The sequence below is a fragment of the Sphaerodactylus townsendi genome, linkage group LG08 (genome assembly GCF_021028975.2).
Source record: "Sphaerodactylus townsendi isolate TG3544 linkage group LG08, MPM_Stown_v2.3, whole genome shotgun sequence".
NCBI classification, from domain to species: Eukaryota; Metazoa; Chordata; class Lepidosauria; order Squamata; family Sphaerodactylidae; genus Sphaerodactylus; species Sphaerodactylus townsendi.
The window spans coordinates 79973465-79996907 of NC_059432.1; the positions used below are offsets into that span (position 1 = coordinate 79973465).

General features: G+C 42.0%; 1 protein-coding gene across 1 annotated transcript in view; it reads left to right on the forward strand.

The window, feature by feature from the left end:
- The first annotated feature begins 6110 nt into the window (after positions 1-6110).
- Positions 6111-23443, forward strand: part of LOC125438344 (guanylate cyclase soluble subunit beta-2-like) — a 34961-nt gene continuing 17628 nt past the window's right edge. The window contains exons 1-5 of the mRNA XM_048506734.1: positions 6111-6501; positions 12643-12716; positions 15094-15188; positions 19319-19479; positions 22207-22306. Coding sequence (XP_048362691.1) covers positions 6499-6501; positions 12643-12716; positions 15094-15188; positions 19319-19479; positions 22207-22306 — 433 coding nt within the window. The 5' untranslated portion in view covers positions 6111-6498. The remainder of the gene's footprint in view (positions 6502-12642; positions 12717-15093; positions 15189-19318; positions 19480-22206; positions 22307-23443) is intronic.

A 23443-nucleotide genomic window follows, 5' to 3' on the forward strand; every position in this document is an offset into this window, starting at 1 on the left:
GTTTAAACATTGCAAGTGATGCTGTTTCAGGGTGGGGGAGAATCAACCCCAAAACTTCCAATGTTGTTTAAACTGGGAACTCCAGATTCTCCCTTTAAGGTGGATTTAAAAGGAGAATCTGAGCTCCCTAGTTTAAACACCATTGAAAATGATGCTGTTTGGAGTTGGATTCCAGCATCACTTGTTTAAACTAGGGAGCCCAGATTCTCCTTTGAAACATTGAAAGTGATGCTGTTTCCCCCAATTGGGGGTACTGGATACAACACCATAAAATGTTTTCACAGCAGTAATAAAACATTTTGAAAGCATTTTGAAAATGTTTTCAAAAAATTATTTCTGTTGTGTGACATGGCTTATTGCTGTGCTCAGATTTGTGAATTGGGGCATGTTCTATAATGTGATGGTGACTTTGAAACAACCTGGTGTAAAAAATCATTGCTTGGTCACAGTGGGGGAGGGTGGCTGCCCATGGGGGGCGCCAAACTCCAGTTTGCCTAGATATGCCACTGGGCGTAGCTACAAGGGAGGGTGCGCGTTGCATTGGGCACGCGCCTGGGGGGGCATCAAACTCAGGTTTTGCCCAGGGCTACAGTTTGCCTAGTTATGCCACTGCTCCAAGGGGCACTGAAAAGATTAATAAGAGTTACAAAGGGAAATGGTAGAAACGTAAAGTAGTGAATGGATCGTTTTTAGTATGGATGGTAGTGCAGAAAAGTTAAAAAAATGGTAAGACACACATGCAGAAAAACAAAATATCATAAAAGTTAAATTTGTAATGGACACCAAGACAATGCTGTTAGACATATTACCAAAGAACATTTTAAGAACTTTGAAAGAACTGTTCAGACATTGGATGACAGTGGTGAAACTGGTGTTCACAACAAAGAGGAAGGCAGAGGGATGTCTTAACCTCGAGATCTGGAAAAACAAAAGAATATGGAACAATTGCTAAGTTAACAGACTTTGAAAATAGCAGACCAAATTAGGAATTCCAAGAGAAATGGAAAATGCACTTTTCATATTATTCTTAAAAACAAGATCAACAAGTAAGAAAGGTTGAAGAGATTTAAAAAATATAAGTGCATGCTGCAGAACTAGAATATTATGGGTTAAAATTTGATATTATAATATACAGCTTGTAAGAATGATGGTCAGAAACTAATACTAGTAATCATATATCAATGACCATTTTGTATTAGTATATCAAATTATTAAAATTCACTTGTGACACAGCCTTAAGCATCTTTTCTAGCTCCTTCATGGCTGCCTTCTCAGTGTCAACCTTCTTTTTATTTACTAAATGACATTGAAATATTGTCTGTTTAGTATCACATAAAATGAGAGCTATTGTGAGCAGGATGCCCAGTGATTCAATAAGGAGCAGTTTCCTTTCAATGCATTTTAACTTACACCTACCACAAAAGTAGTTAAAGAATAGTGGGAAAAAGGATTTGTCTCCCTTTTTCATGGTGTGGAGTTGGGAATCTAAACTAAGCTAATGAGAGCTAGTGACCTCCAAATGAGAGGCATGTCTTTTAAGTTAATTGATCTTTTGTCTATGGTTTACAATGCATTTCTAACCAGAGTTGGTCTCTCCTAACTCGACTGAAATCAATGGTCTGAGAAGGCCATAAGTCTGTGTTGGATTGCACTGCTAACCAATCAGCACCAAAGATCCTAATGAATTCTAGAATATTAACTGAAATTTAGGGCATTCAACAGAAATTTGCAAATAAGTATGGTTTTAGATTATTGCAACAGCATCTTAAATCCTTCAGAAGTTTAAAATCAAAATCTTTACCTAAGTATTAAAGTTAGACGGTCTACCAATTAAAAGTATCAAAGTCCAATCTTTTTGGAATTTGAGACCAGAAAACATGGTGCATGAGAAAATTAAGATTCTCCTATGATCTGATAAACAGAATTTAAAATTACATCAGGAAAATGATATCTTCCATTGTAACTGTAACTTTAAAAAAATCTTGGATTTTCTGTAAACATGCTGCATCTAACATTTGAAAGGAATGCCCTCTAGTGGTAAAACTGCAGAAATTAATAATCTTCAAACAGCAGTTATTACATTAATGTACCTTATTAATTAATATGGTTCTACCCAAGACAAGTAGGCTAAACATTTTTTAAAAATACTGGTGGTGTAAGTTTTGATCACTTGATAATGCAAATAACAGTAGAACTATCCTATTGGAGACCAAATATTTCACAAATAGTACTTGTATGCAGAGAGAGTTTGTAGAGAGTCTCAGAACGTTTCCCTGGGTTTTCACAGCCTGTGCCTTCTTCAATCATGAATGGTGCCATACAGGGGGTCCTGGGACTGATATTTCTGACAATCCAGGTATAGGTACTGCAGTCATGCCCATAATTGTGTGTATTTACAATGCACATTGAGTGTTTTGGTTGGCATGCATCTGAATAGCAACTCCTTTGTAAGGCATGTAGATCCAAAGCTAGTTGCGCATAAATGCCTACTCAATGTACAGTTGATTTATGGATTGGCAATCATACCCATAAAGCTCCATAAAAACATGGGGAAATGTATCAATGGTTTGATATAATGCAAGTAAAATAAAGGGATTCTGAACCATTACAATGAACGGATGTCCATAGCAGGTGCATGAGGCTTGAAATGTCACCTGTTTTTCAAATTTGTCTTCTTTTGTTGTCCCTAAACATAATTAACTGCTTTAGTTTCTTTACATGATGCAATCATTAAAAATTGTGTGTAAATGCACTTTCTCTCTGTCCAGAGACCTAAAGATTACAGGGTGCATCCACAATTTGGGAAATTCTTTTCAAACCTAACAGGTGCAAAGTGTTACTTTAATTTCAACTGCCACACTGTATATGCTGTGAGATGTCATTTTTCCTACTGCAAATTCTGTTCATGATTAAGACAGATACTCTAGCTTTAATCATAATTAGCCAGTTCTTACTCCTGCCTCATGTTTATGTATTTGAGCATGAAATAAATAATCATGTATTTGAGCATGAAATAATTAAGCAACAGAAAGTAAATAGATCATTTCCGGCAAAAATAACTTTGATGCCTAATGAATTCTGCAAAGAATGATTATAAGAATATATGAAATATGAGATTCATCTCTTAAATATTTTTAACCTTGAACTGTAAATATGAGGATATGGGACAAATATATATTTTGAATGAAAAGGGAATATCTGTAGACAAATTAGGGTTTTTTTAAAAAATCAAGCTTATAAGAATCTTGCATTTTTTAAGGACAATAATCTTCTCTGCCAGATTGTTACTGAAATAAAAAGAAACACATATCCCAGTGGGATGTTGGTTTTGCAGCTGTCTGATTTGGGCTTTTCTTTTCTTTCTTTTTTAGCGTGACACATTGTATATATTAACTGTAAAAAAGAAGGTGAAAGACCAAACACCAGTAAAATATGAATTCTCAGAAACCTGAAGCCCAGGTTGCTGGTTAATTTGCATGCTAATTTGAGCAATGATTTCTAATCACAAGGATAACTGACATTCTTCTGCTTATACAAATATAATATTATGCATTTTTAGTTACTAAAATCAGTGCTTGCCATCACAGAAAATTAGTGCAATTTAATACAATTGGAAGACTATATACAAAAAGGTCTGTAGAAATCCTCATACAAACAGGCCCAAGTACCAAGATCTATCAAGCCCTAACCCAGTTCAATATTGTTTAAATATTTTCGACCATAGCCAGACCCTCGCACACTGTTCCTTCCCTTGCCCAGAGTCTGGGCTAACTTTTAAGGTATCTAGATAAAACTATCTCTAGCTTTGAAACCTGGTTCCTATCAACAGTTGTTTAGCTCATTGCCATGGCTGGTCCAAAACCCTGTATTATTTTAATACCTGAAGATAGGCATACAGGGATAAACATCAAATGGTGCTTTGTGTGGGAAGATTCTATTTCACTCCAGGCATGAACGGGAATTTGTTCCTACTGCCATCTTATTGTTACATCCTTGATGACTAACCTTTTAAGTAAAAACCTGATGCTTGATAACTGGCAGACATCAGTGCTAAAGATGTGGATTGAAAGATGCGACTCCATGACACCTATCAAGTTATTTCCTGGGTCCCACTTGCTTTTTGAGTCATGATGGTAAAATCTACAGCTGGAGTGTCAAACATGCAACCTGGGGAACTGATCCAGTCCCTTGGGCAGGCTTATCAGGCCTCCAGGCTAGCTGAGGCAGACACACCCCTCCTGAACTGGCCTAGTGAGCCTGCAGGGGTTTGCTTCAGTTGGCTTGAAAGCCTGATAAATCCTCTCAAGGAGTTCTGATCTGGGCTGGTGAGCCTGCTTTGAGGTTGCTAGCTGAGGCAGCCACACAAAACCTCTTCCCCCCAAAAGTGCTGATCTGGGGGCTCGCAAGCCATGGCAGCCACCCCACACTGGATCAGATCCTGGGACCAGTAAGTAGCACACATTTATGTCCCCTTAAATAATCCAAGAGCCCTTGTAACAAGAATGGAGTTTTGACACCCCTGATCTAAGTCCCAGGTGTTTTGGAATGATGGGAAGGCCAAGGGAGAAAAGGGGAAAGTTCAGGTTATACTCAATTGACAGGTTAGGAAAGCATTGATCTTACCCCAGACAGGCTGTGCATCCTTGGTTAGGCCTTAGACACTAACTTTCTTTTGGCTCTGGCCTTGCACACACTTTCAGTGGCTGCATAGGGGGAAAACCCTGCTTTTTCTTAGGAAACTGAAACCAGAAATCCTCTCATTCCCAAAACCAAGAGCACCCTCCCTCACAAGTAGCCATTTTATTGTTAGTCTCATTCCCATGGGGGCAATTTTTATGACGATATCAAACAACCCTTTCTCTTGGTTCCTAAAATGTCTATTGGCTTAATATGGTTTGGGACTCTGGCCTAATGGAAACATAACTGAGAGCTAGTAGGTGGTAGGGATTAGAGTGTTGAACTGATGGAACTGGGTTCAAATCCCCAGTTATTCCCTGTCAGTTTAGTTTCCTTCACAAGATGGCTGGGAGGATCAAGTGGAGGAGGTGAAGATCATGTATGTCTGTGTGAACTTTTTGGAAGAAGAATGGAATAAAAATTGATAGATGTGAATAGCCATTTAATTTCTCAGCAACTTTGTTTATGTCAGTGATCATGTAACTGGAAATGATAGAAAGGGCTTTTTTGGTATTTGTCAAGACTGCAGTTGGATATGCATGTTATGGGAGGAGGAAGCAGAATCTTTATCAGAATAAACCCAGAAGCATCTAATTCAGATCTCACCCCCACAGTGAGCTTATGGCATTCAGTGTTACTATGAAGGAAACAGGATATGCCAGGGATTGTTGGGGGCATGTAGACAAAAGCCACATGGGTTACAATGAAGAGGGGGGTTGGGTGGGATCAAGAGAAGAACCTGGCAAGATTCAGTCCATTAGACATCCTTAAATGACCAACCATCTCTTATCCATACACACTAGCACTTGTTCAGATGCCAGGATTGTTTAATTTATATATGTAGCACATCTTGAACACTCCACAGTACTAAATAGGTTGTTACACCTTTCATTTTGTCTGCATTCCACCTGCTTGGAGATATTTCTGGGGTTATATACTATAGAACGGGATGGTGAGCTTTCCCTTGCTTTTGCAGTTTGCACAAAAAACGAATCCACATGGACTCAGCCTTACCTAGATGTAATTGCTTAGTGACCACTGGGTATCAATGAAGGAAACCAGATCCTCCAAGTCCATGTGCAGCCCAGTTGCTTAGACACCTGGCATTCTTCCAAACCTTTAGGCTCCTCGGGAAGTCTTTTTTGCACTTACCCAGGAGAAGGAGAAGGAGAAGTGATGTTCTTCTTGTGCTAAAAAGCGCTGGTGGGTGAGCCAAGAAGTACTGAGATGTCCTCTGGACTGGATTTTGGTTCTGAGAAAATGCCCTTTCCTGCGGCTGGCGCACAGCTTTCCTCCAACGGGGAGCCAGCTCCCCACCGTGGTTTGGCAGTTCAGTACCACAGATGCTTGGACAGCGACCTCTGCTTCTCAGCGCCTTTCTGTCGCGGCGCTGCCACTTTGCAGCGCCACATTTACGCTGGGCGCAGAGAGAGGCGCATTTTACGCGCCGGCGTAACCAGGCTCCTGGGGTCGGATCATTTTAGGCAGAGAAATGCGACTCCGCGGCAGGCCGATGTCACCTTGCAGCAGACGAGAGAGCATAGCCATGTAACCGCAGCGGGTTTCTGAGATCCAGGGAGGATGAGGGCTGTAAACAGCCCGCCCGGCTTGCCAGCTCCCAGCGAAGCTGCCGACTCCTTGACCGTTTCCAAGCCCATCACTGTGTGCGGGAGAGAGCCGGTCATCGGATTCCTGTAGACAGCTTGGCGGCTCCAGCGGGGACCGAATATCAGCAGGTTGGACATGTAGGCACTTTGAGCAAGGACCCTGACCCAACGGAAGAAGGCGATGCTGCACGATCCGATTCTTTGATGCGCCAGAATGGTGAGTGAGGATCGCTCCCCTACCCTGCTAGCTTCAACTTGAATGGCTTTAAAGCACCGTGGGCTGAAAGGCAAATCTACGGGGGGGTGGGGGTGGGGGTGGGGGGGGGATGCCAGCCGATTTTCGAAGAGAGAGATGTACCAGCATAGTTCTGCTGTTCTTCCAGGAAAGAAAGAAATGGAAAGAATTACATGGAGCTTCTCAACTCGGTCACTGTTGTTCCAGAGGAGTGGCTGTGCTCGCCTGTAGCAAAAATAAACAAGACTCTTGTGGGCAGCTTATTTTTTATTCTAGATCTATTTTTATTCTAGATCTTTTATTCTAGATCCGTGGATCAGAACCTGCTTTGAGTAGCTGCTTCTCTTAACAAGCTAGTTCTCTGCAATGTCAGACACGCCATAGCAGTTGCATTGGCTTCTGGTCTCTGCAACTTGTAGCTGTCCCACCTCGCTTCAACAATTGAGCCAGGCTCTACTAGATCAGACCAACAATTCCCACTGTGAACAGGCGGCCGTGAGCTTGCACATCTAATGTAGGAATGTCAGTATTGCAGGTAGCACGATAATATCATCAATAAAAGTCGGGAAAATTTCTACTCACCAGAGGGGGAGTGACCCAATATTTTTCATAGTTTGCCCTTCTCCAAACAAAAAAGAAGCTGTTTGGATAGGAAAAGATAGCGTTTGCAAAGGACAGCATTTCCTGTGAACGTCTGGGCTTCATTTTGGTAGCTTCGGTGAAGAATTGCTCTGCAGAGGGAAAAGACTCATTAAACCTCATCACATAGCATTTTCAGTGCAATCCTAAACAGTCACACCGTTTTCAGTCTATTGACATCAACAGAGTTAGAAATATGTAAATCTGCTTAGCACCAGTTACTGACTGGTGGAAGAATTGTGGGGACATATCAGAAGCAGGCAAGAAATAAATTCAGCAAGCTTGCTTGTTAGTTCAGCATTCTCTCTCAAAGCACAGCCAAAGAAAGGGGCAGCATCTTTGGACAAGTTGTTTATTGACCAAATTGATCTGCTAAACTGGGTGCTTACGTAAGGAAGTTCATGTCAAAACAAATGTAATGTCTTTCACAATTATTTAGTTAGTGTTTATTGGAGCCAACTGAATCACACTTGTCATGCCCAGCACAACAAAGGACATGAATGTCCCATCCTTTACCATGCTGCCTAGTCCTGCCCTCTCCATGGATCCAGCCTTGCAGTGGGAAGGGATGCGTCTGCCCAACCTGGTAAGGGAAGGGTCCAGCCCAGCCCAACCTCACCATACCCAGCCTCCTGGCTTGGTCAGGTACAGGACCCTCAGAGATTGCCCAGCATACCTCCATCCCTCATTTAGGTGGGGTGGAGCAGAGGTGACCAGGGCAGACTAGGGTTGCAGCCCTTTCTGCATGACTCTGAAGCTACTCTCTTGTGTTGGTTGCTGGCACATGCACATGCGGAGAGCTGAGCAATGCTCCCTTTTTTCTGGGTGAAGGGGAAGGGCATCATGGGAGAAGAAAAAGTGGAGAGAGAGGAGTAAAACAAACCCAAGGCAGGCAGGGTGCACTTATGCAGGTTCAGATTCCCAGCGAATTGGAGAAAAAGGTGTGGTTTGCTCGAATTGGGAAAATCCATGTTTCCACCCATCAAAAGCACAGCGGCATTGAGGCCACTGTGCAAGTGAAAAGCATATCCAGACAATGTAACAAATACATTGGGTAATTGAAAATTTCTGCATGGAGAAATTCTGCATAATTTCTGCATGGAGAAGCCCTTCGTATAAATGGCCTAAAGTACTCTGTTTTCTGAAATACCTTAACAGGGTCAACAAGCTGTGCAACACTCCACAAAAAGCACACAGAACAAATATTAAGCTATTTGCATCCCACCTTTTCTCCATAATAGAAACCCAAAGCAACATTCTCCCCTCCTCCATTTTATCCTCACAACAACCCTGTGAGGTAGGTAGATGAAAAGTGTGTGACTGGCTCAAGGTCGTCCATTAAGCTGGAGCAAAATTTTTGGAAATAAATAATAATGCCTGTATCCAGAATATATCTGATTTGGGGTGCCACTGCATCTATCTCTGTTGCCAGGTAATCTGATTATGGCAGAGTCCAGGAGTGCTCTTTGCCAGTTCTTGGTTCCCAGGTAGTGGCTATTCATGATGAGAGCAGATCTGTCCCCAGTTACACATCCAGATTTGGTTACTGCAGTTCATTTTGAATGCTGAAAAACATCTTGAAACAGAATCATCATCATCATCATCATCATCATCTCATCAGAGTTTGGATTTATATCCCCCCTTTCTCTCCTATAGGAGACTCAAAGGGGCTTACAATCTCCTTGCCCTTCCCCCCTCACAACAAACACCCTGTGAGGTGGGTGGGGCTGAGAGAGCTCCGAAAAGCTGTGACTAGCCCAAGGTCACCCAGCTGGCGTGTGTGGGAGTGCACAGGCTAATCTGAATTCCCCAGACAAGCCTCCACAGCTCAAGAGGCAGAGCTGGGAATCAAACCTGGTTCCTCCAGATCAGAGTACACCTGCTCTTAGCCACTACGCCACTGCTGCTCCCCATTGACAGGCTTTTCCCTGTTTTTATATCCCTTAGCTCCCCCTACCTGTGGCTCCAGGTGAACTGCACCTCTGCCAGCCAATCAAGAGGTGTTTTCATATAAGGAGCGTGTTGTTTAGGCCAGCTTTGCTGTACCTTAGCAAAACTATTAACCCTTTTCTGGGTGAATCTGTCACACATGGCTATTTCCTTTTTCATTACTTCTGTCTGGATTTTGTTACCATTAGTATTTTATTTATTGCTTTACTGATGCTATGTTAGTATGTCAGACAACTCCTATAATCCAAAGAGGCAATTATAAGGGCTATAATACCCTCTACAAGGATAGGTGTGGTTCCATCTGGCAACATTTATTTTTTTAAGATTTATTCTTGGATTTCTACCTTGCCCTCCCCCAGGGGCTCAGGGCAGCAACAACAATATGAAATAATCACAGTGAAAGCGTAAAATATTTAAACCATTAATAAAACTATAAAATTACCCAATTTCAGATGGCAGCTTACTAAAACCTAATATGTCCCCCTCGACCTGGGAGGGCAGAAAAACAGATGTTAACATCAGGCAGAAATGGACAGAAAACACCTAACAGCTAAGGAGGGCTTACATAAAACACTAACCCCAGCACCTCCACCTGCACCATTAATGGTACACACCGTTAATGGTACACATGCTATATATCTTATGACTCTCTTATTACACACAGGGGTAGGGAACCTGCGGCTCTCCAGATGTTCAGGAACTACAATTCCCATCAGCCCCTACCAGCATGGCCAATTGGCCATGCTGACAGAGGCTGATGGGAATTGTAGTTCCTGAACATCTGGAGAGCCGCAGGTTCCCTACCCCTGCACTATAACAATCTCATCAATATTGATGACAGGTCTTTCCTATAAGATATTTCCCTATAAATAGAATCACTAATACCCCCTAATAAATACCTGTCCTTCCATATGGAAGTTTTCCCAAAGAACATTTCAATCAGCTGCCTAATATGTATTTTATCAAAGGTAAAGACACAGGCCAGCATTTCCTAATAATAAACAACAATTGACAGAACATATTGTTTTCGTGAAGACACGCAGCTATTGTTCTCATGAAAACTGAGCATCATTTGGCATCACTTAGCTACATTTTTTCTATAAAGTAGGAAGCCAGCTACTGCTGCGGTGGCGGCTGCTCTCACCTCTCTTGGCAGGCAAGCCCATGGCATGATGGACAGTGCCCCAACAGTCAGCCCTGTTGGAGTTATAGACAGTTAAGATGGATGCCAAATTCGAAGTCTGGACTTTGATTCCAATTGTAGGGTTCTGCCTGGACATGTTCCTCACTCCCTTTAGATATGCATAGCAGCCAGCAGTGAATTTCCTGCAGTTTGAACCAGTGCTGTTTGAATAACAATGACCACAGCCCTGGGAAAGTGGCCACAGCCCTGTAAAAGGCACACCTGTTCTCTAGCTCACAAAGGATATGCAAACACCAGCCGGCCTTAACACATTCAGCCTTCCTGAGCTCTGTTCTTCCCTACTCTTCCTGAGTCCTATTCTTCCATGCCCCACTACCGGAGGACCATCCAACCTTACTCTGAATTGTAATTTCATCAGCTCCATCTAAAATCTGTTTAAAAACTGGATTATCCCCAGTTCTGACTCATCTGAGCAATCGTCCACTATAGTGTTCTCTCCTGTTTTGTCCAGGATGACTGGTTCTCTCGAGGATCAAATTTCCCTCCATCTAGCCTCCCCCAAAATAAGCCCCTTGCCTAGTGTTTTCTGAACTGCTTTTGTGCGACTGCACTGACTGCACATATGAAAATCCCCCCAAATAATTTACTTGGTTGCAAACCACTAATTTGGGTAACAGCTGTGTTTTTATATTTCTGTTGTAAAAATTCTGTTTTGTAGTCTATTTTATGTACTTGAACAAAACAGAAAAGCAAGTTAATATAAATGTACAACTTAGGAAATAATCCTTAATGTTCATGACTAATTTTCAACATTGCTTTTTAATGACTATGCATGTCTGCATATCCGTACTGAATAACTAGCAGCTCGGGGACAGTTAGTGTGTGAGAGAGGGGGCACCTTGGAAATTATATGGGGAAGGGGAATATAACCTTTTCTATATGAGGCGTGGATCTGATCCAAATCTCCATTATGTTCTTTAGCAGTAATAAATGCAGGAGATCCATTTATGTTTTTCTAGTTTATTAGGGTTTCTAACTCTGGGCTGGGAAATGCTTAGAGATTTGTCGAGAAGCGAGAAGAAGCAAGCCTTTATTGGCATAGAGCTTAGAGATTTGGTGGTGGAGACTCAGAAGGGTTGGAGGGATATACAGTGCCATAGAGTCCACTTTCCAAAGCAGCCGTTTTCTACAGAGAAACTTATTTCTGCCATCTGGAGATCAGTAGTAATTCCAGGGGATCTTCAGGCCCCACCTGTAGGTTGGTAACACTAAAAGGAAACGCGCCATATTATAGATGATAGGGTTTGTGGGGCAAAACAAAGGCCAGTAGTCTAAACAAAGCCTGAACCCAGAAACTAAAATTTAGTATATTTTACTGGGCAGACCAGAATTTGCAAATCTAGGCCTGTTATAATCCTGCAGCAGGTGTTTATCATGACGTTATTCTACCTTCTATGGCTACAATATCTCTTTTGGCAAAAGTAGAGTTCTATATTAAATAAAAGGAATCATTAAGCTCATAGTCTTGTAGGAAGAATTTTTAAATCGTTCAATTAAAATGCTTAACTGCCTACAGTTTGAAGTTGAAGGTCTGTATCCCATTAGTACTCCCACTTCAAAAACAACTGTATAGTGTTGATTTTTCAAATGCCTTGCCCTTAAATTGCCAATATTTGTTGCTAATGTTTAGCGTTTGATAGTTATTTAATTCTGATTGAATAATACACATAGCAGAAATACCAGTTAAATAGTATTAACTTCTGCAAACTATGCAAACCTGCGTTATTCAAGTGGGCTTTTCTGCACACATGATAGGGTTACACTGTACAAAATGGTTTACAAATTTTCTCGAATAAATTATTAAGGAGCTGTGGTTTGTACTGCTGTGTACAGATTAAATGGAAGTAAGATGCTATTAAGTAATATTTGAACTGCTTAATGTGCTACAGTACTATTTTTGCTGTGCTTCAGGTTTTTTTTTTACTGGTTTAAGACTTCTACAATCCTAATGCATTGTTCATTGAATAACCCATTTTGTTGGTTGCACTGACTTGTTCTGTAATCTGCCTTGAGTACCTCTGAGAAAGGCAAAATGTAAAGGAAGGAAATAAATTTTAAAAATACATTTCATAATTACAATTTGATTTGCATTTAAATATTTACAGTATTTAGATTGTAAATTGCAAAAAAATGAGGATTATCAGTAAAAATCAATAGGAATTTGACAAGTATTTGTAATCTTATGATAAATTCTTCATTGAGGATACGTTCAGGAAATCTTTATTGCAACAGTCAGCTACTGTTTCATACAACAAACAGAAATGCAAAAATGGTCCCGCGTCCTGTAATGAAGTTTATAATCTTTCTTTCTTATCTATTTGTTCTTTCAGTATGGCTTCATAAATACCTGCCTGAAGTCATTGGTGGTTGAAAAATATGGTGAAGAAACATGGGAAAAATTAAGGTAACCAATCTGTAGACAAATTAGTTATAGACTTCCAAGACTGGAAAGCCATCAAAGGCTTTCTAGCAAAAGTTTATGTTGGAAGGAGAATACACTGGTCAGTATGCAAATCAGCCCTACTTTGGATCTAAACAATGCAATTTAAAATATCAACTGGTAGTCTTTGAGAGAAGCCATGGTTCACTGGCAAAGCAGGGTTGCAGACTGACCATTAAAGTTGCCTCTATCTGGGTCCCCACTACAATTGGTCCTGACTTAACCCTCAGATGAAGCTTTGTGGGTTCTGTGGTGGCCAAGATCCTGGGATTTTGTCCCCTTAGACTCTGTTACAGCAGTGTTACTTAGTGGTGAGTGTGTTAACTAGAATCTGGGAAATCATGTGTGAATCCCCTCTCTGTCACAGAAGCTTGTTGGGTGACCTTGACCAGTCATTTTCTCTCAACAAGACTACTGTGAGGGAAGAATGATGAATGTCACTTTGAGTCCCCATAGGGTAGGAAAATGGGCTATAAATATCTAAATACTAACTGTCTTGGTGTCCCTTGTAAGGGCAGAAAGGCAGGACACACATTTTGTAAGTAAATAAATCAGAAAGAAACTAGCTTTGTTTCAAAATTGTGCTAGGAAGGAGAAGAGCTGTGGGACGAGGAGAGGTAAATATATAAATATGCCTAACTGCTGTTGCTACTCTAAAGCACTAGGAAAGTATTCTTGGGCAAAGCAGCGTTTTGCAAATATAAAGCATAGCACTCTGGCTGTAAGAAAAAAAGGCCATTAAAGCAGAACAAAAGAAAGAAGGAATAGACAACCAATCAGATTAGATTTTAGAGAATCACAGCGTTTCTTGGTTCCCCTCCCCCCCTGCCCACACACCATGACCATCTGGGAACACCCAGTTTTTATTATGCTGCTACAAATGCCTTTAGGCAAGGAGCACTTCAGCAAGGCAAACTAAGGAGACAGAAGGAATATGATGTGCAGAGGAATGAAGAATGGCATCACAGGATGATTCTAAAACAATATGGAGACAAAAAATGACAGAGAGAATGCCTTGCCATTCAATGCAATGCAGCTCTGTGCTAATTGCCTTTTTTGTTGCCCAAAACAATTTAGAATGGCATGTTGTTAGTTGGAAGGTTTTGTGACGGACAGGCTACTTTCTGGCATCGTGCCTGAAAAAGCCATTGCACAGGAATGAAGCCGCATCATTTGGGAAGTTATTGCAACCAGAGGCGTAGCTCCAAGGGGACGGAGAGTAGGCAACACACTGGGCATGTGCCCTTGTGGGGGTGTGGCGAGGATGTTCCGGGGGCATGGTGGGGGCGTTCTGGGGCGGGATGGGGCGGAAGATGCACCAGTGCACCGTGTGCTTTCCCCCCTTGCTACACCTCTGATTGCAACGGACAGCCAGAAGAGGAGTCATTAACTGGAACTAAAAACTCTCCCTCTTGTGCCTTTGTTTGTTTAAGGGAAGCTAAACAGAGGCATTCTCTGGATTGTAAAGGTCTTTAAATAAGGTTCACACTTCCCAAAAGATACACCATGTCTACATACATAAACCATCAGAAGTTACTTGCATCCATTATGCGATGAACAGGTAGTTTGCCAGTAGGTGAATGATAGCTATGCCCATGCAGTATTCTCTTTCTCGCCTTATATACAAGACCAGATAATACTAATTTAAGATGCTATGTTGCTGGGTATACCACCTGATCACAGTACATGCCTACTGGACATGTAATACTTATCTTTACAAAAGAAGAGTTAAATATTTTGGTAGTATATAATTGGTAGCTAATTTGTTTAAATTTATAGATACACATCTCTGCACTAGCTGGAATAATGAGATATAGTGCTCTTCTTTCCTAAATGCCAGTATGGTGTAGCCTTCACTGTGCATAGTACAGAAATTCAGTGGTACTCTTCTTCACCATACCCATGTTTTCACATCAAGACAGATGCTGTCATAAGGTCACTTCTTCACAGAGGAGGAAAATCCATCTTGTGATTCCTTGTCACTTCCAAAAATAGTTATGCAAATCAGCCCTCAACTCAATGTATTCACTGTAAATGTAGAGATTTCAGGGTTTCCCTACCACCTCAACTTTAAAAAAATCATTAAGTATTTCATGATATTCTATATTTTCCTGTTGTGGGGAAAAAACCCTATGATTCTATTGACGTCCTATGTACAAAACAATTTTTGAAACGTTTATCACGAAACACTGATTTTAATCACCAAAAAGAGATAGAAGCTACTATGCTAGGCAAAAACCAGAAGTCCTAGCTCAGGTGACTAACTATTGAAAGTGCAGAAATAATAGGAGACTGAACCATAGAAATGTTGTGATTGTGGCGATGTTTATTTGTATTACAGAGTTCAGACTGGAGTAGAGGATACCTTTTTGACATTTGAAGTTTACAGCGATGAGATCACAATGCAGCTGATTGACAAGGCGTGCAAAATGTTGGGTATGTATTGTTCGAAATAAATACAAGAACTGGGCTTTGTGGGTTTTCTTTGCCAGTTAGGAGAAAAAATATTTCAGGAGTTCTAATAGAAACCAGATAGAATTTTACAGCTGGCTACAGTGAAACCAAGAATTGTTTTGGGTAACTACATTGTCTTTGCATTTCACACCTGTCATGCAGGGTAACATTTTATTCATTTCTTCAAAAGATTTGTGTCCTACCTCTTTCAGCCTAGAGGTTTGCCAGGCTTATAAGTAAAGTTCACAATTAACACAAATCGATAAAATAGTAATTAAAAAACATCAGCTCCTCAATTATTGACAGAGGTTAAAACAGTTCACTAAGAGGACCATATGCAAAAAAAATAACCAAATGTGTGGGAGTGCCTAAAACTAAGGCCGTTTCTGCACGGCCGTAAGGGCGCCTCCACGCCGGCAAGAATTCCGCCGGCGTGGAGGCGGAGGCCGGTTTCAGCCTCGAAGCTACGCGGACGGCCTCTGGAAGGCAACAGGCGGCCGGCCTCCTCCGACGCCCTGGAGGTCGGAGGGCAGCGGTCAGGCGGGAGCCCGACTGGCGGCCAGCGAAGTAGCCAGCGGCGGGACAAATTAGGTAGTCCGGACAGGGAAGGGAAATTGCAAGCGTGTTCCGGCCCGGTGCTGTTTCGCACCACGCGCGCCGAAATTGGAAGACGCTGTTGAAGGAAAAACAAACCCCTTTAAAAAAAGCGGGTTGTTTTTCTTTCAGAAGCGGCCAACTGACGGTTTGACACCGCCCTGGGGGAGAGGGAGCAGAGTCAGCGGTGTGGCGGCGCTGCTGCAATCATTGCAGCAAGCGCCGCCCTGTGCGAAATGGAAATAACTCCCCTTTGGGGACGGCCAACGTGTTGGCGAGCGCCGCCCTGAAGAGGGAGCAGAGTCAGGTCGGCGCTGCTGTGTTGCAGCAGCGCCGCCTGTGCGAATGGCTCCCTGGGGACGGCGTATTTCCCGTCCCCATGGCGCCATTAATGGGCTGTGCGGAAACGGCCTAAGAAATTCAAATGCCAGGAGAAGAGGTGCTGGGAAGAAATTACACATTCTCAGTGTCACCCTAGAAGATGTCTTATCCTGTGTGTCCGCTCATCTTACCTTTGAATCAGGGCACTGGAAGCAGACTACTGTAGAAGAATTGGATGCTTAACTCATGTGTAATCCACTTTTTCTCCATCTTGCTGAAAGTAACATGTGCCCAGGTGGGGCAGACTGATATCTTGACAATAACTTTGTGAGATGGCTTGCGATGAAAGATAGCAAAGATTGGACACGATGTTGCATACCTTCTGAAGGCTTTTCCAAATAAAAATGTTTTCATCAGCTACCTGTAAACCCTACAGGATCACTGTAAGTGAGCTGTGACTTGACAGTACTTTCCGGTGTCACCTGTAAACAAGAAGATGAGAGCTTGGTGAAATATATGGATACCTGCATTCTTCCCTCGCAGGAGAAACTGCAAGAAAGGGTGCCATATCAACTGGAAAAGGATTTGTGGAGGATGGGGTTAAAAAGTCTTCTTCTTCCTCCATGCTAATAGCAGCACCAAATTGTATATGTGAAACTTTTTAAATTAAAAAAATAAGAATTTAGCATACAAACTGGTGCCACTCTTGAAGACTGTTGGACCTTTTAAGGCCCTTTCACCCATCTTTTTCCAGTCATAGGCTCAAAGTGAATTTCCATCAAACTAAAAAATAAAATACTTGAAACATCTCACAACACTGCAAATGTCAGTCATACAGTCTTGCTACTGTAATTTTTCAAGATGGTTCACTGATCAGCCAGTGAAAGCTCTCCTTAATAATTCTCATGCACAGTTTATAAATTCAGCAAGATGGGATTCTTTCCTGATGTGCTACAAAAGGCCATTCTGCAAGTTTGTGTGTGTGTGTGTGTGTGTGTGTGTGTGTGTGTGTACAGCAAAAACATGCCCAAGAACAGCCTGTAGCCGCTTGCTGGGGGGCGGGGTGGGGTGGGCAGAGATCAGCAAATCCTGATTGGATGGTGAGTTCCGATTCCTTCTCACAGGGACATACAGATGACAAACAAAAAGCCTAGGAAGGTTTATATGGTACTCCTTTCAAAGTACTCAAACTACCACAGACCTACCAAGGCTGCTGTTCCTTTAGTCTAATCCAATAAAATTCTTCTAGTCTATGGATTAGCAGCAGAGCAAGGAATTAAAACCTGGCCAAGCAGAGCCAAAACAGGCAGTCCATGAGAAATATTCACACGATAGTTTTAAAAAGACTGTCTCAAAATTACATAAAAGAGTGAGAATCTGCAACATGCTAATCATTGTCTTTCTTTTTTTACTGTTGATAACAAGAGACAGCCAAGTGGGAAGAGAGACACAAGTTCCTAATTCTGTTGGGTTATTTTGTTTTCTTTTGGCTATAGTTGAGAACGTTTCTGTATAACTTTTTTCCCCCTGGAGAAAAAAAATGTTTTCCAATGAAAAGCTTCACTTCTTGACAAGAAATATTATTATTCCTACAGGTGGCATTTTGCAGTCCCAGGTGAGTCTGCTCAGAAGTAAGTCCTGTGGAGCTTACTTTCAAGCAAGTGCCTTTAGGATATCAATCCAAGGCAATCTTATGTACTCATACATAGGAATAAGCACCGTTGAACATGGCGGGGCTTACACCTGAGTAGACATGCATTATGATTGTGAAGTAAATATTGTTAATTTCAGCATTGCTGGAGAGTCATGGTGTTTCCAGGTCATCTCCCTGTAAATCTCCATTGCCTGCATGTTGCAGTGCTATTTTGGCGAGAGAACTCTTAAACTTTAAGATCAATGGAAAATAGTGTCAATTTTTCATTTTCCCAGCATTATTCTTTCTACTTTCTGTAACTATGTCTTTTCCCTCCGGGTCAGGCATTACTTTTCATTAACAACATGATAGTGCATAATTTTGCTTTTATTCTTGGAATTCAGCAGTATTTTGACTTTCCAGCCTCAGAGCAGGCTAGTGATGAGGGAAGCCAGAGCATGAGCACTGGGCCCTGTAAGGGTTTCCTAACACCGAGCTGGTGCATAGGACCAGAGACAGTAAGGAAGCAATACCTCCTCCTGTCCCATTCCAATAGATGTGGTGATGTCTACTGCAACAAGTAACTTTAACAGGAGATTCAACAACACTGCAGAGGATAGGTCTACAATGGCTATTATGCCTCAGACTGCTAATCACTAAGGAACAAACAGTGCAGGACGGTTGCTGTTTTCACGTTGTACTTAAGGGATTTTCAGAAGCATCTGGCTGACCATCAGTGGGTTGGTCATGACCCTAGTTTTGTTCCAGCAGGGCTTTTCTCATTCCTTTTGCTTTGTTCCAGTGCCAGGAATAGAAGAGCCCTTCCTGCTCTTTTCCTTCCTCCAGTCCAGGCATTTTGGCTTTTTCAGTTACAGCATCACCATATTATTCAGGATGATGTGCATGTGTTATGGTGGGAAGCACATTTCTACTATGATGTGGATAGATAATGAGAAGCCGTAGCCAGTCTTGGCTCTGGATGCATATATTGATGCGATGCACATAGTAAAAGACATATGCCTGCTGTGCATTCATGTTTAAGTTACCTGTACATTGATTCATGGGACACTTTAAAAATGAATGTGAGTAGCCACTGTTATTGCAAACAGGCATTGTACCCAATGAACTATAGCATTACCTGCCTCCCCTTTGCCCTTTATGACTCTTTTCAGATAATCTGTCTGCGCTGCAGATTGGTTTAATTCCAGACACTCCCATCTTAAATTAACGTGTCACATATTTGGATGATGGTCTTTATTTAAATATTAAAATCTTGTTCCAATTGCAATTAATGGCAAATGGGCTGGGAGGTCAAGAGTCCATCTTAAATCAAGTTGACTCAATGGCCCATTCCGCACACACAAAATAATGCGTTTTCAAACCACTTTCACAACTGTTTGCAAGTGGATTTTGCCATTCCACACAGCTTCAAAGAGCGCTGAAAGCAGTTTGATAGTGCATTATTCTGCATGTGCAGAATGAGCCAATGATTTAACTGAATACAATTGAGTTTGTCACTAAAGCCTGTTAGATCTGTGGTGTTAATGTACATTTATTTTATCAGATGTCCCTCCAGATATGGTTCTGAAGCAATTTGGAGAATACTTTTTCGAATTCTGCAAGCGATCCGGTTATGATCATATGCTCCGAACCCTGGGAGGAAATCTCTATGAATTCATAGAAAACCTGGATTCCCTGCACAGTTATCTGAGTCTTTCTTACGAGGTCAGTGAATATAAGTTCCTTTACACCAGCAGAAATGTTAGCATACAGGATCAGAACTAGTAACACATGCTATCATGTATTGTCGAAGGCTAACATGCTAGCATGCTATCATTCTAGTTTCTTCAGACTACTATGTTGCTTTCTGCCTGGGCTTGAAACCATTGCCCATTGAAGTTTCTTTAATTTTCAGTTGCATTTGAAGCCAGCTGTGATTGCTTCCACATGGAGGTTTCACTCCATGACCCCACCCCCCAAACTTCAGTAGGGCTCATTCCGCACATGCAGAATGCTTTCAGAACATCTTTGAAACATGCTATGGACATGTTCAGCAAAAATCCACTTGCATACATGATTTATTGAAAGTGGTTTGAAAATCACATTATTTTACAACGTGTCTTGAGAGGGGCCTAGGTTTCTTTTGGGAAGAGAAAGGTTTCCATACAACCTTGTTATACAGTTCTAGCAGTCAGAAGAAAAAGACTGTATGATGTTTCTTTGTTCCAAATGCGCCAGTATTCCAGAAGGGACACCTGAGCAAATAAGGTGGACAGGTCAGTTTCCTCTACATCTTTTCTCTTGTCTGTTCTGTTCCTGTCATTACTCAGGTTGCTTCTCTCAAGGACTTCCTTCCATCTGGTTAACTATGTAAGGGCAAGGTGTCCCCTCAGCACCTTTCCCCATCCTAGTTAAGGTAGCTGAAATGCCTATCCTTCCTTTCCTATCATAGTATGGAATTCCTGAAGAATGAAGCATGCCCACTTTTAAAAAATTAAAAGCAGCAAGCTTTGTGTGAACTTTATTCCGCACAGCAACATCCCTCTCCGCTGTGCAAAGGTTATGATGACCACGACTGTTTCAGTTTTACTCATAGCAGCATTATGCTATGGTGATATATCTGCTACTGTGGGTTTTTTTTTTAAGCCAGCAAAAAGCACTCGGGTGGTGGTGGTGGGAAGCTGGGTGCAAAAGGAAACGGAGGAAAGAAGAGTGTGGAATAGAGTTGCCAACTATCTGTTTTGAAATTCCTGGAGATATTTGGGGGAGGAGCAAAGTTTGAGAAGTAGAGGAAACTCAGCAAGGAAGTGATACCCTAGCTCCAAAGTGGCAATTTTCTGCAGGGGAATAAAAGACCACAGTTTTGCAGCGCTTCTCTGTTGATATCAATATATCAATATAATACATTTAAAAAATGGAAGTAATAACAAATTTTAGGAGAAAAGGAGAAGCGTGCACAGGAGTGGGAGGGGCTGGTGGTGGGCAGAGGAAAGATTTTCAGGACAAAGTTTCGCTCACTGGCAAATCTCCCTTGCTCTGGCAGTGAAAAAAAAATAAAGTTGTGCTTAAAGTGGTGTCACTTGGCCTGAGGAGAATGGAAATAATATCTGTACCAGAAATCTTGCTGAGACTGACACCTGGTGTATAATGGACCAGTCTGAAGAGAACTGCCTTCCTATCAGAGGGGCTGATATTACACACTGCTTTTTGCTTCTGTGCCTGTAGAGGGCGTGAGACCTCAGCATCCACAGTCTTCAGTAACTCACCAAGTTTGGACTCAGCCTGTTGAGGTTGGTGGCTCAAAAACAGAAAGGTAGCATTAGTCTCATGTTTTCAAATTGACTGTCAGGGAGAAACTCATAGAGACCTCTGGATCTCAGCAGTGGCGTAGGAGGTTAAGAGCTCGTGTATCTAATCTGGAGGAACCGGGTTTGATTCTCCACTCTGCCGCCTGAGCTGTGGAGGCTTATCTGGGGAATTCAGATTAGCCTGTACACTCCCTCACACGCCAGCTGGGTGACCTTGGGCTAGTCACAGCTTCTCGGAGCTCTCTCAGCCCCACCTACTTCATAGGGTGTTTGTTGTGAGGGGGGAAGGGCAAGGAGATTGTAAGCCCCTTTGAGTCTCCTGCAGGAGAGAAAGGGGGGATATAAATCCAAACTCTTCTTCTTCTCTTCTGGATATGATCAGCAGCCCTGATCATTGTGCCCTGAAGAGATGACACTCACTGCATCAATTTGAATTTTGAAGGAATTTTGCAGGGCTGAGATTCAGATCACAGAAAAGAATATCTATATGCTGTGAGTTGCCACATTACCCATCTCACTTACAGGCAGGCTCTGGAACCAGCACCACCTAGTACTGGCATATACCTGCTGTTGGGTATAACCAATGAATCTCATACGAAATTTACTGATGAGTAACATGAAACTTCGAGAAGCTTGTTTATTTTCTTCACTTGCTAAAACCGCGAGCATAATATTTAGTACAATTCATTTGAATTCTTTTTGAGCCCTACTGACACGTTTAAATTGGAGTTCAGAAGAAGACTTTGGATTTCCCCCCACTTTTCTCAACTGCAAGGAGTCTCAAAGGAGCTTACAAACCCTTCCCTTCCTCTCCCCACAACAGACACCTTGTGTGATAGGTGGGGCTGAGAAAGTTCTCAGAGAACTGTGACTGGCCCAAGGTCACCCTGCTGGCTTCATGTGGAAGAGTGGGGAAACAAATCTGGCTTATCATATTGGAGTCTGGTGCTCTTGTAAAGGAGTAGACAATCAAACCTGGTTCTCCAGATTAGAGTCCACTGCTCTTAACCACTACACCACGCTGCCTCTCAGTTTAATTAGACTTACAAGCTTTCAGTTGGCATTACCTGTTTTTGGACCAAACTGAGCAATGAACTTTGGATTTTATGAGGTGTTCACTATTAACATGTTGTGTGTTTTTCAGGAAATGAATGCTCCTTCATTCAGGGTAGAAAAGAATGAAGATGGATCAATGCATTTGCATTATTACTCAGACAGACGAGGCCTCTGCCATATTGTTCCGGGTATGAAGTTTAACTTTTCCCCTGATGAACAGTATCCCCTTAGAGCAGTTTTCTCAGGGCCATGGCCCCAATTCATAGTGCTGCTCTCTGCAACTGCTTTTTAGTCTCATTTAACCATGGGAAGGCGAGGGGTGTCAGTCATTGCTCCTGCCCAGACATCATGTGCAGATTGAACATGGGTGCCACATTCTTTATATGTATCCACCGCAAAGGCTTTTCTGTCATCTTTTCAGGCTTCATATTGATGGAAGCTTCGTATACATTTTCATGCCTTGTCAGACTTGGCTGATGTTCTGAATCTGCAGAGGCATTTGTCATTCTCTGCTGTTGGTTCAAGTGAAAGACTGGCCAGGCATCATCAAACCTGACTGTGGGTGAGACAGAAAACCTTTCTCACCCCCACGTTTATCTTTTGCTGGTCTCTGCTAGTTTGCTTACTTTGAAACTCATCTCTCAGCTTTGGGAAATAATAGCCTAAATTATGTATTCCTAGAAGAAGAAGACAAACAACCCTTTTTATCAAAATCCATTGCTTTGTTGTCACTGAAAGGTTGCTAACTATCACAAACTTACTTGGTATTCAAAAATCCAGTGTTTGCATTGCTGTCACATTGTACTCAGAAGAATAAAGACTCCCTGTAAGTGGAAAATGGGGAGAGAAGGTCGCATGATATAGCCTGATCTCATCAGATCTCAGAAGCCTTAAACAGGGTCAGTACTTGGAAGGGAGACCACCAAGAAAAACTCTGCAGAGGAAGGCAATGGCAAACCACCTCTGCTGCTCCTTTTCCTTGAAAGCTACTTGCGGGGTATGCTATAAATTAGCTTGACTTGACAGCACGTTATATGCATACACAAGTGGAAAATGAATACAGCGTACAAATGTTTAGGGTAGTGAGTTGCTTCTTGATGTGCTAATCTGTATGTTATGGGTTTTTTTATTTGTATGTGATCACAGCTGCAGAATAGCCCATTTTGCCATCATCTCATTTTGCTCTGTGCCTGGACCAGGTTTCACATAGATACATTCACAGTGTACATTCACAGTGTACACTTACCATTCTAAAGAAGAACCCACTAAAATACATTTTTAGAAGACACTTCGACATCACAGGGTGAAGGCGGTAGAGCCAATGG